This window comes from Macroventuria anomochaeta (genome assembly GCF_010093625.1).
Source record: "Macroventuria anomochaeta strain CBS 525.71 unplaced genomic scaffold BU25scaffold_22, whole genome shotgun sequence".
Classification (NCBI taxonomy): Eukaryota; Fungi; Ascomycota; class Dothideomycetes; order Pleosporales; family Didymellaceae; genus Macroventuria; species Macroventuria anomochaeta.
The window spans coordinates 183,726-200,715 of NW_022985383.1; the positions used below are offsets into that span (position 1 = coordinate 183,726).

Genomic DNA, 16,990 nt, shown 5'->3' on the forward strand with positions numbered 1-16,990 from the left:
ATCCCACAGCTTGACGGTGTTGTCCCACGACGCCGACGCCAGCTTGGTTGAGTCATGCGAGAAGGCTACAAAGGTGACACGCTGGCTATGGCCCTCGAGCGTTTGCAGGCACGCACTCCAGCCGCTGCTCATCGCTGGCTTGATGATAATTCCCTTCGGCTCTTCGTGCCGGAACAATCCTCTGATTGAGCTCCCTGTTGGACTGAACAACAGCGCAGATGCATATGCTTGCAGAGGATAGCTCTCGACTGCTGCTTTGTGGTACATGATGAATCGGTACGCGTCTTGGACGAGGTTAGTCAGCTCGTCTGCATCCCGAGTCTCCTTCTTGTGTCAGCATCTACTTGAAGTACACAACACAGACAACATATCTGTACATGCCATACCTTGACCAGAGAGCATAGTTTCGCCATTGAAACCACCCCCTTTCCCATGCTTCTGCACAGACTGAGCCCTTCTAGCCAGTAGAGATACTTCTTCCTTATAAACTCATCGACGGCATCTATGACTTTCCGGTCACCAACACTGTCTGCCCAAGACTTAGGCTTTGAGTCGCACAGATGGTCGACCCAGTAGACGCACGAGTAGCGCGTAGTCGCTAGCGTATCAGAATCGGGTACTTCAGCCTCCTCGATTGAGATGCCTATCTCAACCAGATTGTACATATCGCGTTTTAGCGTGCGAAACATGAGCTCGAGCGACTGATTGAACAGGTCATAGTGCATCTCACTTTGAGATGGAAGGGCTGCAGCTCGCATCTTGTTGCTTAGATAGTCCTTGGCTGACTGGTGAACAAGGTAGACTTGCTCGTCACGAATTGTGAGGAACGACCCACACATGGCTACAATCTTTCTCACAGTCTCCGGCAGCACTGTAGCTCGACCTGACAATCCGCGCAAGCTGCCCATCTCAGCAAGGTAGAGCGGACGGTACGCGATCGCTGCAGTGCAGAGTAGAGACCGACAGATATCCGCATTCCTCGTCGACAACCGCTGGATCTGGTCCATCATGCGATCGTACAGTTGGTGTAAGCCTGCTGGGGCTTCTTCTACTATCGCTAAAAGGTCCCAGCTTTCCGGCTTTTCAAGCTCTTGCATCACCAGAGCAACCCAAAGGAAGGTACCGTTCGCCTTGCGGCGTAGCTCATTTCGCAACTGCTCTCGCAGATCATTCTCTCTGAGCGACTCGAGGCAAGCCAGCCTATGGTCGATATATGCATCCACAGCTCGAGCTACCTGCTCCGCGTTCTGCTTCAGCTCTAGGCTCAACTGTGCTTCGTCGCTGATCGACTTGAGCTTATGCTCGATGTGATCCTCGTTTCGACTCGACACAAGCCACTTTACACGAGTTGACGACGCCGTGGTACGGACGATCAGGTCTAGGAGTTTAGGCAGGTCCACTACGCATTCATCAAGAGCATCAACAACTAGACAGCTTGTCTTCAAGCCCTTATCCTGCACCATGCTTGTAAAGACTTCAGACAAGGCTACCCAGGCATTGGCGTCTTGGAAGAGAGAGCCACCCACATGATCGTATCTCTTCCGCAGGTGTGATGTCAGCCACGGTTGCTGCCTGACGAGCAAGTACATCAAGCCGCGCAACACAGCAGTAGCGCTGTTAATGCGAGAGTCGGTACCTTGGCAGAAGAAGAATGAGAGGTCGTTCGTTGATTTCTTGAGTTCGTTGATAATGCCGCAGAGCAGCATCGTCTTTCCCTTGCCAGCGTCGCCTTTGATCCACAGCAGTCGGCTGTGCTGGTCCCGCTGCCACAGCTGGAAAGCGGTGTTGTCGAGAACCCAGCAATAGGAATCAGATAGCAATCCGCCTTTGGTCTCCTCGATGCGCTTCTTGTCGTCATGCGGATCTGTGCTGCGTAGATCCTGGACGCATCTCTCTAGCTTGTGGATCTCGTCCATGAGGCGTCTGAAGGCGCCAGCTGCACCTTCGCCATACACCGGCGCTAGCTCGACGTTGAAAATGCCTAGCAGCGAGTACGCTCCATCTTCTTCGTATTTAGTCATCCGGCCTTCTTTCCACCGCAACCGTTCGTTGACGCTGAACTGGGAAAGAGGGGCTCCGTCGAGCCCTTCGTGTGAGATCCCTGTGATCTTGTGAATTAATGACTTGAGCGACGTCTTATCACCAAGCCCCTCCCACTCTTGAGAGAAGAACTCAACTGTGCTTGGGGCTAGAAGCTCTTGAAGCGTCCAGCCGCGCGTGAACCATCGACTTGCCCTGAAAGCAGGCTCCCAAGTGAACCCGGTAAGCATAGTGCTAACTTTCATCTTCCTTGTCGATACGTCGGACAGATACACATAGCATCTTGTCGCGTTCTGGTACCAACGGAACATGGATCGGATAGCGTGGGAGAGCTCAGCCTTGTCCGTCTTATCGATGCAGCATGTGTCGATCCAGAAGTATTGCAGGCCATGTTGCTGTGCTTGTTGTCCGCAGAAGCGGATCTTCTCGTAGCCACGCTTGGCCTTGCCATCGCCTGACACAAGGTCTGCGAGAGTCACCTCATCCGCATCTGCTCCCCATGTGTGTGAGAGTATCGCATAAGGTGGTATTGCGGAATCATCGAAGTTGATGATACCGAGCTCGCCATGTTCGTCGTAGTTCAAAAGACGCATCGATTCGTGTGAATGTGTGATAGGCGCATGCAGCGGGATGCTAGAGGCTCGACGCGGCAGCCTAGTAGGACGAGAGTGCGGCAGCTGGCTCTCGCGTGCAATCTAGGACGAGCGCATGGAGAAGAGAACGAATGGCTGTAAAGCCCCAGGTAGATACACGGTGAAACAGCGGTCTAGGGGTTGCAGGCTGTAGCTGGTGCTCTACGCCGTGTTCTTGGTTCGGTGATGATGTTCGAACGGGTTTATGGCAGGGGCGGACGCGGCTGATTGTGCTCATGCTCAAGAAGTCACGCTTTCGCGATGCCACGCCCCCATTGCGATGCACTTTTCATCATCCAGCATCTACACACTCGACTGACCTTGTCTGCCACAGTTGTGGAGTGGCCGACTGAAAACAGCGAAGAGCGCGTGGAGGCGTCTCCAGGCAGCGCGGCTCAGCCATCTTTCGGAGACGATTCCAGAAAACCGCCCGTCTGCGCCACAGCTGTTCTCAGCAGTCAGTCTGCTGTGGGTACAGCGTCAGGTTCGTTACATAAGCATACAACAAGATCAAGCACGCCAAGCGCATTAGTCAGTCCCGATACGCTGGGCCGTGACTTGCGATCTTTGCTCCCGACCGGCGAAACTGCCGGACTGCACAATTCTTTAGTCAAAAGAGCTTCCAGAGTCCTGGGACACAGTCCTCTTTAACTTCGTTTTTTATCAGACCCTCCGGTCTTCACGGAAATTCCACAGGTCGCGAATGGACAGGGGGAGTGTTGACGAAGGATCAATTGACGGTGTGAACGAAACGATCGACAGCAAGGTCAGCATGGCAGCAATCGTCGCCGGAGGCTGATAGACTGGTGGAGAGATGGCCGAAGAACATTGCATGTCAATGCCAAGTCTGTATACGTGCGAATATGAGATGGCGAAGGTCCGGAGTGCGAACCTGTCCATTACACCGTGCGTCCCGTCACGTAGGGACGGACGTTAAGAACGCTTATATCGATCGACTGCTCATAACGCGAAATATGCACTACAAACAATGAACACAACATACTCGAGCGAGAACAGTACCACAGGTACCATGGGTCTCGCAAAACTAGACGAAGAGCAATATCGCCACACACTTCTGCAGCACCGGAAGTTTATTCGACTGCCTACGCTCCTGCCTGGGAATATTGAGACACCGCTGTGGGATCAAACCATTGAGTGTAAAGACTACATGAATACACATTACGAAGCCTTGTCCTACTTGCGTAACGATGTTCACCAAGCGCTTTGGATTGATGCATTGTGCATTAACCAAGATGACCTGGAGGGGAAAGGCCATCAGGTAGCGCATATGGGTCGTTCAGCTCGTGGTCAAAGTGGTCCAGGAAACAGGGATTATGGTTCTTCACAACCCGGTACTGAAGTTTCGTGATATGAAGTGTATTTGATGTACAGGCTCTTTAGGTCAGCGGCGGCAACACTCGAACATCTATGTACGCCTGATCCTTCCCTGAAGCCTTACTAACCAGGTCGCCGACTCGAATGACCGGCACATCATCCCACAGCTTCTGTAAATCGAGTGACTCGTACTGTTCGATCTTATCCGAAGACCTAGCCGCCACAAACACAGCAGATATGAAGTACACAGCATCTCCCTGCTTGATCGTCCGAGTCTCGGATGTGATGGTCGGGATCAGGGTCCTTTGCCACATGAGGTTGGTGTTTGCATCTGGCTTTAGCACTTGCCCAGTGGAAGTGATGTCACTGGGCAAGTGTTGATTCCCTGCTGCATTTCGCAGAGTAATTGATCTGATGCCGCTTGCTCCAGCATCCGAACAGACCAACGCCCCATGTTGTGACTCTAGAGTGCCTTCCGCAAATGACAAACCAGTGTTGGCTTTGGTGATGACGTTATCTGCAAAAGCCGGGAGGACTTCGCCTCTCGTAGACCCTCGGCCTTGGATGGCAAAGGCTCCCTGGGTGTTATTCAGAACAACAGGAGCCGCACCCAGGTTCCCGATGCTGGTGAAGCGCACATGCCAGTCTGGCCACCGGGAGCAAGGAGCAATCAAGACCGTTCTGACATCAACATCGGCGTCTCTCCAGGGTCTCCAGAGACTTTGGGAAGTTAGTATCGTTTCTAGAATCTCATCGCCTCTCTCCAGCGACGCTTCAACGCGCTGTTCGTTGGTCTTCACTTTCCATGGCACACGCCAGGTGTCGCCTCCGTCTTTACTGAGTGCTATGGTGCTGTCTGGCGCCATTTGCTGGATCAGGGGTCCGGTAGGCACGCTGAAACCGAAGTGTGAGGAGTAGGCAAATTTGCCGTACTTGGCTTCTGTAGCTTTAAGAGGCCAAGGACAGAACTGACCGGACGACAGGAGGTAGTGATGGTTCCCAGTGTTGCATACTATGTGCATTGGTGGGTCCACAGAGACGGTCAAGGCATTGTCGCTAGGTAAAGGCTTCTCCTCTGCCGTCCAGAACGGATGACTGTCCGATAGACCTAGCGCCAGGAAGGACTTCAAAGCCCAGTAGACTGATTGTGGAGAATTGTAGTCTTCGCACATGTAAAAATTCTGGTATGCGAAGCCAACGTTCAAACATCCGTCAACATTGAATATGTCGTGCTTATTGCTCCACCACCGGAAGTGACGGAGGAGTAGACCTTTGACTACTCCCCAGTCATTCAGGGGCGAGGGTAGATCAACTTCTGCAAAGGCTGCAGCTGACCAAAAGCCAGCAAATGCGAATCTGTAAGTCAGGCTTCGACCGAATGGAATTGCAGCGCCTGTAATATGTGAGCCAGAAGTGAGTCTGTTCCTTAAAGAGACTCACCATTTGAATCAAAATACCGCCAGAAAGACGAAGCAAACACCTTGGCACGGCCTTGAAACCTCGCACAGCGCTCAGGATCAAGATCTTGCGCCATCTTGACGTAGATGAGTTGTGAAAACTGTATCGCAAAGCTCCCGGAGTAGTAATCTGCCTGTCGGCCCTTGTCACTCCACATGCCATCTGCAGCCCATCCTTGACCGAGATAGAACTGTTCCATTTGATCCAGATCCTCTTTCATAGCATCGCCGACCTCCTCATATGGAACGCCGCAAACTTTGACCAGCGCAAGATTCGTCATGACGCGGAACCACAGCCAGTTGGTGATCGGGACATCTTTGCCGTTGATCGTCTTCAGCCACTCTGTAATGTTATGCTTCGCTTTAGAGCTCTGTGAGTGGAACATGTCATCCGGTGCTGCTAGTAATGCGTAAGAGATGATCTCCATCTCCACCATGCGCTGGTCCCTGAGTACCACAGGACCCCAATACTCAGTGTGTCCTGGATCTGAGCCATTCGCCAGTCCGTCGATATACGGGCGGATCAGCTCATCATGCTCATCTTGCGTGACAGTTTTGGAATGCAGAAGAGTTCCCACAGCCCATAACGCACGGGCAAATCCCTCGAGCTGCGCAGCGACATCGTCAAAATGAGTTCCAGTCGCCAAAGGTAGCCTTATGCGTGCTCCACCAGTGGACTGGTGAGGCTTGAGGGCACGAAGCAATGATATGGCACCAATCCTGAAGTCTTGCCGGGTATGAAAAGCATTGTTGGAGAAACCTGCGAGAGGTGGCATCTTGCTACGGAGTTGAAGCTATTCTGAAGAGCCCTAGTGATGTCCCTTCAGTGTTTGATGCCGATAGTTTGGACTGGCTGACATGTGCAGGCCGGCTGCTTCGGCGTCCCTGGCGCGTTCACGTCGGCGCGCACGCAAAGCTCACCGCGCCACCATCAATCTCAGCCTTTCCTGGCAATGCATCCGCGCCACCTCCAACGGTCCTGCACCTCGAAAATTGTTCCGCAGGTTGAATGAGGTTGAAAACTGGGGTCGGACGGCTCTCCAGGTGGGCTGATCAACCGAACACGAAGCTAGCGCAAGCGGGCGGAGCGTGAAGAGCTCCTTGATTTAACCCGGCGCCCGCCGCGCCCATCCTCTCCACAATCCTTTTCTTACTAACGACTGAGGATGTCGTACAGATGTCGGCGGGCTGGACCAATTTCTCCGTGAGCAATGGAAGCCACACTGGCGAGGAAGACGGCCCATCGGTCGTCGGCGAAGATCAGCCAGCCTGCGCGTCGTGCAAGAAGCGAAAGTTGCGGTGCTCAAAGGAGATACCAGTCTGCTCGCATTGTCTGAGGTTATGTAAGCGCATGTCGAAGAGTCCTTGTCGAGTAATGCTAAACTCGAACGTAGCAACGAAATGCGTGTATAATCCAAAGCAGAAGCCGGGATTGAAACCTGGGGCTGTTGAGGCCTTAACGCGTCGTGTCGGTACGCGCCAGTGCTCCTCCAAACTTGTGGGCCATGTCTGACACTGGTAGCTTTTCTGGAGCAGATTCTGCTGGATGAGTCTGGGAATCTACGACCACGGTACAAAGACGAACCAGAACAGCGAGGCGATAGCGACTCCCCTCAGAATGAATCACGTTCCACTGAGGAAGTCGCAGCCCCGACAGGTCAAACTCATGAGGACGTACCGGCTATTCCTCACGAACAGCCGCCTGTCAATGCCTCCACACACGGGAACGGAAGAACGACAAACCCATTGAAGCGCAAACACGATGAGCCAGAAGCTAAACGCTGGTTGTTTGCCACTGCGGAAGTCGACCTTGCTCAGCATTTGCCGCCTCAAGCTGTGCTCTTGAGAGTCGTCGACTTCTTCACAACATCTTTTCATCACTGGATCCCGTATCTGCACAAGCAAAGACTCCAAAATAAGGTCAGCGAAGGCATCTGCAGCAATGGCTTGTTACTCGTTCTGCATGCCCTGCTCGCAGTGGCGTTACGACACATGGACCCCAATGACCTCTTCATGGACAATGATCAAATCCAACGGCAGTCTAGCGTCTCCCGGATCATTGTTGAGACCCACGCGATCAGATCGGTGTCTGTGGAAAGCCTGCAAGCACTCATCTTCATCGTTTTTGATTATGTGAGTACATATTATGCACTCATCAATTCGCAGATTAACATCCTGCAGCTCAGTGACGGCCAAAATCATCGCGCGTGGCCACTTATTGGCAGCCTTACAAGAACTATTGGCTACCTCCAGCTGACATCTGAGCCTTCCGCTGCATCGCAATCTGGCTCACTCATGCGGCCTGTGCGGCTGGTGCAGCCATCGAATGATTGGACGGAGCTCGAAGAACGCAGAAGGCTGTTCTGGATAATCTTCATGCTCGACCGTTTCTGCTCTGTGACTACAGGGTGGGACACAAGCTTGACCTCTGATGACGTCCATAGACGATTGCCAGCAGATGGTGGCTACTTTACCCGCGAAGAACCCGTCATTACACCGTACTTTGGTATCTGGAACAAAGCGGCTGCACGAATCGGTCGGTCCCTGGCGAACGTACCCGCTCCGTACAGCGAGGAGGACCCCACATCCGAGCAGCCTCAAGGCGCCAGCCCCAACTCAGCCAACGGCTATATCGACGCGTCGAAACTAGGCGCCTTTGCGTATTGTGTGGAAGCTACAGAATCATTGAGCCAAGTGACGACGTTCTTCTTGCAGCAAAGGATCAACGCTCAGGATAAAGAGCATGCAGTCAGCTGGCTGACCCGTTTCAAGGAACTCGACTTAAGACTGGTACAATGGAAATTGTTTCTGCCGTCACGTTGGAAGGATTCGAACATCTCAGAGGACAGAACAGTGATCAACATGGATCCGAATCTTACCCTTGCGCACATCACGCACAACACCTCGATGATCCTACTCCACCATCCTATCGCATATCCGGCAAAGAGCTGGAATGACTACGTCGCACTGCCGAAAGAATGCAGTGCACAGACATGCGAGCTTGCTGCTATCGAAACCTCGAATATTGTCAGTAAATTTCTTACCTACACGCCGATACCATTCGTCAACGCTCAGTTTGCTTTCTGTGCATTTGTAGCCGCCAAAACTCTTTTGTTCGATCACCATCGAGGCCCGCTACGACCTGAGTTTGGCCAACTAGTACGCGATCTGTGGGAGATGTCCAAACGATGGGAGCACAGTGCAAGCAGCGACACAGATGCACGACCTGTAAACCAAGCAGGAATATACGCACATCACCTCGAGCGCCTCCAGGAAGCAAGTTCTCAGGATCCGCATTATCGATTCGACTTCTATGACCATACCTGCCAGTCATTAGAGCCTCAACAGTATGTCAGTCCCATGAACGTTATGACCCCATTACAGAGGACGGGCAGCTTTGCACAAGATCGGGCTCATCTAGGCCACGTGAGGCATCAGAGCCTGAACAACGTACATACTGCGCTCAGCCCAAGACGAAGAACCTCACACACTACAATACCTGCTACCGCTGGAGCTTCTCCAACAGAATATGCACATCCCCAATGCGGACGCCCTCCGAATATCGATGCCATGTCACCGAACGGTCTTGCAACCGCAGCTGCGACTCTCTACTCGAACGCTGCTCGTTCCAACAACGGTCAGAATGTATATCAACTGGGCCATGGCGTCGCTCCAAACTCTCACTTTGGTAGCATACCTGGTGCACCGAACAATCAGCAAGCTATGCAAGATCAATCTCTACTGAACCTCTCCGATACTTTTATGGACTCTCAGTTTCTTGACATGGATCGCGTCATCACCTTTGAAGAGGCAAACTTTTTCTTACCTGGAGACGCCTATAGATGGCAGTAAGAACAAACAGAGGAACCTGTCATCATACCTGTACAGATACATACACACTAAAGTATGAAATGGAGCTGTTTTTGCACCCACCCAGGCTTGTTTTCAGCGGCTAAATCAACCGGAAGAATTACTTGGGTGGTACAGCGGGGAACGGTTGGCGCTAGCCCGATTCTTGCTGAGATCATCAAGGTTGTGATTCCTTCGGTATACATTTACCCCGGAATAAGACCTCCTCATGGGGTCACTTGGCGGTCCTCGAAGGATGTTGATGCCGGACTATGACATGGTACAAGGCTTCAGAGCTTACTTGACCCGTGGTAGCTCCAGCTCAGCATCGACAGCTGTTGCATAGTTTGGTAGAGACCTAGCATCATGCGGCCCGGTTTGTTGCAACTTTACTATGCCTTGTTGGCACCATGTGTGGTATTTGGCAAGATTGATAGGTGGGTCTGATGCCACACTTGGTGGATACAATGTGGATATGTGCTGATTACACCTAGGGAGAGGATCGTATCGCAATTCAACATCGTCCGAACTAGCTTGATTGACAATGAGACGACACCACTTCAGGTCGGCAATGGCAATTTTGCGTTCAATGTAGACAACACTGGTCTGCAGGTACGTTCAGCCGCGAGCCCCTGTTTTCCATAGCTTGAACTCACATGACAGACATTTCTGCCGTTCAATACTTTGTCCTCATGGGCATGGCACAACGACTCACTTCCAGCCAATGGGTACAATGCTCTTCAAACTATTTTCTAGCTGATCACACATTGACGACTGATGCAGCGAATTACCTTCGGACTACAAGGGCCTGCCAAGAGATACGTACGGCCGGGAGGTATTCTATGATATTCCGGATCCAAAGTTGAAACAAGCTACGCAGTGGCTCATCAGCAACCCTAACCGCATCAACCTAGGTCGTATTGGCCTCAGGTATGAGGGTGTTGCGCTCAACAAATCTCAGATCACCAATCCTACACAAGAGCTTGATCTCTGGAGTGGTACAATCACGTCAACTTTCGAGGTTGCGGAAAAGACTGTGAAGGTTATCACGCAAGGCGATTTTGACTCCGATGCTGTAGCAATCAGCATCGAATCTGACCTCGTACGGTCTGGCGTTCTGCAAGTCGAACTGGACTTCCCGTACCCTCCAATCCACTCGACACAGTACAAGTACGAAGTATTCGCAGGCGTGTATGATTTCCCACTGAACCACACCACGATCCTCTCCGAAGACGGAACGGATCGTACTTTTGCGCACATCCAACACATACTGCAGGAAACGAGTTACTTTATCAACCTCCGCTGGCCCAAGGAGACGCCCTTGAAGCTGTCTAGAAATGAACCTCCAAATTCAACGGCCATTATTGCACACCGATACACGTTGAGCTCGGTATCAAACACCTCTTCCGTAGCTTTCACGGCTCACTTTTCGCCGGACTCACGTGTACCAAGCTTTCCTGCCAAGATTCAAGACAAAAATGCCCGCGAGTGGAATGCGTACTGGAGGGATGGCGGTTTCGTCGACCTGACTGCATCGTCCAACCCTAATGCGACCGAACTCCAGCGACGAATCATCAAGTCGCAATACCACGTGCGTGTCAATAGCGCAGGCAGTGGTCAACCGCCGCAAGAGAGCGGGCTGATGAACAATGGCTGGTACGGTACGTCACAACCGCAGACGACTTTGGTAAGATCAAATCACTAATAATAGATAGGCAAATTCCATATGGAAATGGTAATCTGGCACCTTGCTCACTGGTCGACTTGGGGCAAGCAAAAGTATTTCGACAACATTTTCCCGGAAGTGTACGAAACACTTTTGCCTTCGTCAATCGCTCGTGCCAAGTCAATGGGTTGGGAAGGTGCTCGATGGCCTAAGATGACGGAACTGGAGACTGGCGTCAGTTCTCCTGGAGATATTAATGCGGTTCTCATGTGGCAACAACCGCATCCATTCTACCTTGCAAACTTAGCCTACCAGGCTAAACCTACGAGGGACACACTGCAACGCTGGGACAAGGTACTCACTGCGACTGCGGACTACATGGCGTCGTATCCTGGCCTCAACACTACTACAGGTAAATACGACCTCGGACCACCAGCATACGGTGTGACTGAAAATACTCCACCGAACTCGACGCGAAATATGGCCTATGAGCTTGCATACTGGCGTTATGGGCTAGACGCCGCTATCGACTGGAAACGGAAACAACACCAAACGGTTCCGGACAAGTGGGTACACGTAGCCGCAAACCTCGCACTACCACCGATAGTCGATGGTTTGTATGCAGTCTACGATGGGCTAAACAGCTCTTGGTGGAACGATACGAAGCTCACTGGTGATCCGCGCAGCCTCATAATGCTTCAAGGCATACTGCCTGACACGCCAGCGGTCAATCCAGAAGTCGCTCTGCGCACTGCAGACAAGGTTTGGGACGTTTGGGGTGATGACCGTATTCGCGGTTGGGGACGCCCGGTTCTTGCAATCAACAGTGCAAAGATCGGAAACCCTGAGCGCGCCATTTATCACCTCACTGCTTACGATTATTGGAAGTTCGATGACGCGGGATATGCGATCAGAGGCGGCGACGGAGGGACACCACCCCCGTTCATGCCCGGCAACGCTGGCTTCTTGCTCGCTGTTGCGTACTGCGCAGCCGGTTGGCAAGGCTCAGAAGGCGATGCTCCTGGCTTTCCCAAAGACGGAAGTTGGGATGTGAAACACGAGGGACTTCTCAAAGCGTTATGAAAGAACGCTCTGCAAACGACTGGGTAGTTTACATTCCTAAGATTTCTGGTTCCGTGGTAGTCCATCACGTGCTTTGCGCTACACAATTCCAGGTTCTCCACATTCGGCAGCAGGAGCTTCAAGCGAGTACATGAAGCTTTACACAACTTTCCGTATTTGGTAAGCCTTAACGCTGACGGCTTCATGCAGCTCCCACTCAAAGTGTGAAAATAACATCAAAACTACCGTGCTGAAAACAGCAGATCAACCACACTGAGTTTTCTTTGACTTGAGATTCAGATAAAGTGCTGTCCGTCATGCCGAGACAATCTTACTTCACGCGTTGCTCGATGACTTCCCCTCCGATCTCGCTACCGACTTCTACCACGACTGGACTTATGACTACCAGTCAGAGGACGAATACGTGACAGTTACTGGATACCCGGTCACTGTTACCGAGTATCCTCATGCGAAGACCTGCGATGCTGAGGGCTACAAGACGACTACCAAAACCCCTGAATCGACACCTGAGCCTGCCAAGAGCTACCGGTCATCTAAGCCGACCAAAGTTCCGGATGAGACCACAAAGGTGCCTGATGAGAGCACTAAGGCCCCCGACGAGAGCACTAAGGTTCCAGACGAAACCACAAAGGTATGCGGACTGATATGACTTTCAGAACGAACTCGGCTAATGCATGCAGGCTACTGACCAGCCTCCCCCAACCGATGTGCTCATTGGTGGCTACGACGTCACCGTGACAAGTACCACGTGGACCACTTACTGGACGTAAAGTCATTGTTTCTCCGGCCTTCTCAGCACATCGACTGTCTATCCCGACTACCCAGCTGCCACACCGGCACCCTACCGTCGCCATGCTCGCGACTTGAAGGAGCGCGCTGCATGGTGCGTCGACAGGCCATGCCGACTCGCCCAGTATGATGACGTTACCATCGTCGAGGCCTGCAAGAAGTACTTTGGCTGGGAGTCCCACACTTCAACCGTTAGTGTTCTTGGCTACACTGGCACTGTGACCAGCTACCCCACGGACTGCAAGAAGAAGGACGATGGCTACAAGCCTGAACCTGTCCCTGCCTACCCACTGAGAAAGATGATGACTACAAGCCTGAGTCCTACCCAACTGAGACTCCGGAGTCTTATCCCACAAAAGATGACTACCCCACCAAGGCTCCAGATTATCTTGAATACCCACCAGAGACTCCTGAATATCAGCCTGAGCCCTACCTGAATAAGGAGCCTGATTGCGAGCCATATTCCACAGATGCCCCTGCTTCTTATCCCTAGCACCACCCTAATATGATAATGGCCCTAGCTACGACAACGGTCATTACAACGACGCCAGCGCACCTTGGGAAGATGATGGAACAGATGATCACCAACACTCTGATGACAAGCAGCCCTGGGAGGACGACTTTGACAACAATTACGATTGTCCAGATGGCCCGAAGCCCTGGGATGACGTCGACCAGACGAGCGAGCTTGCTGATGCCATTAATGCAGGAGACTATGACGACGCCGCAGACAAGCTCAGTCTTGATGACTCACCGTGGAACGCTCTGCCTGTAGACTTCCTGAGGACGGTGGCAGCTCGAAGCGTCAGTACGCTGGACAGTAAAGCTACAGTCAGGACGAAAGCTACAGCGGAGAAGACGGCGTAGAGTATGAGGAGGAATGAGTCTATAGAATGCGGAAGGCCATGTTTGGCGAGATGTAAATATGGGTTAGTGGACATGTGGCAGTCAGGGACAATGGTAATCATCAATAGTAATGAAACAAGGTTTGCTTGGAGCATTATTTAACAGTGGTCAACTACTTCTCTGTCAGTGCCTTTCAGTTTTGAGTTTTGAGCGAGTCTCAAAGTTTGCGAGGCGTCTGCATTGACCATGTAGTGCTTTTTTTTTTTGAATGGCACATGCAGTTCCCCATGTGTGGTGGTGTGTGGCGTGCGCCAAGCCCTCCGCATTAGCAATGACGGAATGTGGTAGCAAAACCCAGGGTGTGAAGAAAAATCCGATCGACAGAAGTTTGACGGACATGTAGTATTGCTGGCTAGCTTTGAGGTCGTCGATTTGCTACCCACTCCTTGTTGCGTACCCATGTGTGTCTGCCTCGAGGAATTCAGTTAGATGTGCTTCTTGGAACATGCACTGACATTGGTAGCATTTGAGCGCTAGAAAGACAATATTGGTGTTCAAAGGTTTAGATCGGCTGACAGAGAGCAGGGGAAGTCATAAGGGCATCGGCAGTTTGTTTTGGTGGAACGATCATCAGCTCGTTCTCAGATAGCTTTCGAAAACCCAATGGAGCATTGGTTGGAGGTGAAAGTCAGGTGTCTGAACAAGAATCATATACCCCGAGGCCCATGCGTTGTAATGGTGGTGATTTCATCGTCCTTGATCTACAGACCGCAACCATAGCCCACGTTCCTTCGTTCTTCGAGCCAGGGCACTTCTCCTATGGGGATTTTGCCTTGTGCTTCGGATTTACAGATGTGGCAACAGATCCAAAGTGTTGGTGGAATAGGAAGGAACATCAGTATTGGGTGGGAGACGTTGAGGAAGGCAGGGACTCTATTCCGTCAATGTGCATGATCGTATCTTTGAGAAAAGACTGTCAGAAGAGTTTGTTAGAGGGAAGAGCGTAGTATTAGAAATACTAGGTATGTGGAGTTCGCCAACATGTGGCAAGTGACACTTCCGCACTTTGAATCATCGAGTGCATCGGCCTGTCCTCCATGTTGCTTCATCATTTGAATATTGTATTGAGAGAAATAGACATGCAGTCGAGGATGTCGATTTTTCGGCAGAGAAAGAAGAAAAGACATCCTAAGCTCCGCAAGTCCTTTTGAGGATAGAGCCGAACATGTTTCTGTGCTATTTTGTGTTTAGAAAAAGAGACAGACAGAACGTGCAGAAGTCCCTCCAATAATTTTGACTGATGGAGGAATGAAGTTAGGGTAAAAGATGAGGCTCCCTTGTACATATCCAGCTCATGGTTTTCATTTAGCAGCTTGTTGTAAGGAGCAAATTAGGCCAAAGCTTTCTTGATGCTAAGACAAATAAGACGCCTGGTCGGTAGGCACTTAGCAGCAAAGATCCAGGGGTGCACATAGTTGATAATGGTTTCGAAAGGTGAGGGGAAGACATGGCAACAGTGAGTTGCTCTTTCCGACAGAGGGCATGAACATATCTGTTGTGGGTTTTGTTACATCCACTACTGTGGTGTCGTTTCACAGGACGGGCAAGTAGGCCATTCCAGATCATGAAGCCTATGTTGAGAAAGAGAAACAGTCATCAAGTTCGGGTAGCTCACTGTGTTGATACAGGAGGATGGTAGACATATTCGAGAGAACGCTTGGCCTCGAGCAAAGTGGAGGGAAGAAGAGAGGAGAATGAACATGTGGAATCATCCGCGCTGTTTCGGAGAAAAAAGAGGCAAGCAGAGGCATGACCATGTTCAATGCCATTTTGAATTTCGGAGCAGAAGACGGTAATGGACGAAAGAAGTCAGTGAGAAGAGTAAGACGTTTTTGTACTCGCATAGCACGTGGCGTCCTGGTAGTTGCGTTACCTCCTGACTTACATCTACTCCTCAGCCGCGCAGTCTTTCAGAAACTCCAAAAGCAGCTTCTCGAAACCCTTAATATCTTCCCAGAACGGTGCATGCTTCCTCCCCTGCAACCTCACACACTCGCCCCTCCACAGCTTTTTCCATCTCAACTCATCAATATAATCCAAATTAATAAACGGCTCATCCGCCCCATTAACGACCGCAATCAACACATCCTCCCCCTCAACAACACCCACCTGATCCACCCCCCTCCCCTCAACAAACGCCTCAAACATCATCATCCGCGCCCGCCCATCCGTGCGAATCGCATCATTCAACATCCAATCTTCGAAAAGCTCCTCATGGCCTCCAGGCGCAGAGTTGCGCGCAATAGCCTCAGCCTGTTCATTCGTCCAATGCACCTTCCCCATCAGATTCTCCTCCCCCTCATCAGGGTTAGTAGGGATCTTAAATCCCTTTGCGCAATTCTCGGCTCCAAGAGCGGGCGGAGTACCCGTCAACATGATCCCTTTCAACTCGACGATTCTGGATCCGCGCTCAGAAGCGCGTTTCAGCACAGGAACCATCTCGAGCGCAACATGCCCGCCGAGACTCCAGCCTAGGACTACAACGGACTCGATAGAGAGGTGCTCGAGGATGTAGACTGCGAGGTCTGCGTAGCCGGACATGGTGTAAGATTTCGCTGGGTGCGGAGCGTTGCTGCTTGCGCCATGGCCGGGGAGGTCGAAGGCGATGAGGCGGTGTTGGGAGCATAGGGTGGGGGAGGTAAGCATATGCCGGAAGATTCTAGAGGACGAGGAGTTGCCATGGAGTAGGAGTAGGGCGGGAGAGGGGTTTTTGAGCCCGGTGTCTGTTATGCTTATGATGCCGTGGGGAGTTTCGAGGGTAAAGTCTGGCATGGTGGGCGGCTGTAGACCTCGGCGGTGGGTGTAGACGCTATGTACTGGGATTTAGGATGATTGACTGGTCGGCTACTGGGTCGGGTTGATCGTTGAGTAATAGGGTTGCTCTGGGTTGCGGGTCACAATGTTGTGAGGCGGGGTCAAGATAGCAAGTCTGTGGAGGGTGGCCTGACCTTCGCGGTTGCTCTGGCTGTTGGGGTCTAAAGAAGTGGTTTGGAAAGCTTGAGGGGAGGTTTGAAAGGTGCTGTTGCTGGGTGCTTAGTGATGAGAGAGCGCGCACGCAAAGTGGAAGGGGTAAAGATGGGAGGCTGCATCGTCAGCGCACCTGCATCGCGAAGATCGCGCTTTACCAGATCGAGCGACATGCATACATCCTTGTAAATTTGTCAATCAAGGCACAACTGCGTGTTTGCACGATCGTCGCGTGTGCGGATGCGCTGTAGTCCTTTATCTATTCG

At 51.7% G+C, this 16,990-nt stretch overlaps 5 protein-coding genes across 5 annotated transcripts in view; 2 read left to right on the top strand and 3 right to left on the bottom strand.

Annotated features, from left to right (window-relative positions):
* Nucleotides 1-3,053, bottom strand: part of BU25DRAFT_395506 (beta transducin-like protein HET-D2Y) — a 4,936-nt gene extending 1,883 nt beyond the window's left edge. The window contains exons 1-2 of the mRNA XM_033704788.1: nt 387-3,053; nt 1-324 (exon numbers count right to left, since the gene is read on the bottom strand). Of these exons, the coding sequence (XP_033560326.1) occupies nt 1-324; nt 387-2,633 (2,571 nt within the window). The 5' untranslated portion in view covers nt 2,634-3,053. The remainder of the gene's footprint in view (nt 325-386) is intronic.
* A 996-nt stretch (nt 3,054-4,049) lies between these two features.
* BU25DRAFT_370583 (uncharacterized protein) lies at nt 4,050-6,468 on the bottom strand. Its single transcript, XM_033703953.1, has 2 exons — nt 5,448-6,468; nt 4,050-5,400 (listed from the first exon to the last, which is right to left on the bottom strand). The coding sequence occupies exons 1-2, from the start codon at nt 6,238-6,240 to the stop codon at nt 4,070-4,072; spliced, it is 2,124 nt and encodes a 707-aa protein (XP_033560327.1). The 5' UTR covers nt 6,241-6,468; the 3' UTR covers nt 4,050-4,069.
* Nucleotides 6,323-9,316, top strand: BU25DRAFT_449484 (uncharacterized protein; the record flags this gene model as incomplete). The annotated part of the gene is made up of 5 exons (XM_033709644.1): nt 6,323-6,508; nt 6,642-6,807; nt 6,859-6,936; nt 6,987-7,597; nt 7,631-9,316. 5 exons carry the CDS (start codon nt 6,323-6,325, stop codon nt 9,314-9,316), a joined length of 2,727 nt encoding a protein of 908 aa, XP_033560328.1.
* Nucleotides 9,317-9,340: 24 nt separating this feature from the next.
* Nucleotides 9,341-12,062, top strand: BU25DRAFT_472368 (uncharacterized protein; the record flags this gene model as incomplete). The annotated part of the gene is made up of 4 exons (XM_033710846.1): nt 9,341-9,754; nt 9,812-9,897; nt 10,097-10,974; nt 11,029-12,062. Exons 1-4 carry the CDS (start codon nt 9,680-9,682, stop codon nt 12,060-12,062), a joined length of 2,073 nt encoding a protein of 690 aa, XP_033560329.1. The 5' UTR covers nt 9,341-9,679.
* Nucleotides 12,063-15,547: 3,485 nt separating this feature from the next.
* Nucleotides 15,548-16,777, bottom strand: BU25DRAFT_411968 (alpha/beta-hydrolase). Its single transcript, XM_033706684.1, has one exon. It carries the CDS (start codon nt 16,527-16,529, stop codon nt 15,645-15,647), a length of 885 nt encoding a protein of 294 aa, XP_033560330.1. The 5' UTR covers nt 16,530-16,777; the 3' UTR covers nt 15,548-15,644.
* Nucleotides 16,778-16,990: the final 213 nt, after the last annotated feature.

Coding starts and splice junctions, on each gene's coding strand:
- BU25DRAFT_370583 (XM_033703953.1), bottom strand. CDS start 6,240: ATGCCACCTCTCGCAGGTTTCTCCAACAATGCTTTTCATACCCGGCAA. Junction 5,401..5,447: donor GCGGTATTTTGATTCAAATG/GTGAGTCTCTTT, acceptor CACATATTACAG/GCGCTGCAATTCCATTCGGT.
- BU25DRAFT_411968 (XM_033706684.1), bottom strand. CDS start 16,529: ATGCCAGACTTTACCCTCGAAACTCCCCACGGCATCATAAGCATAACA.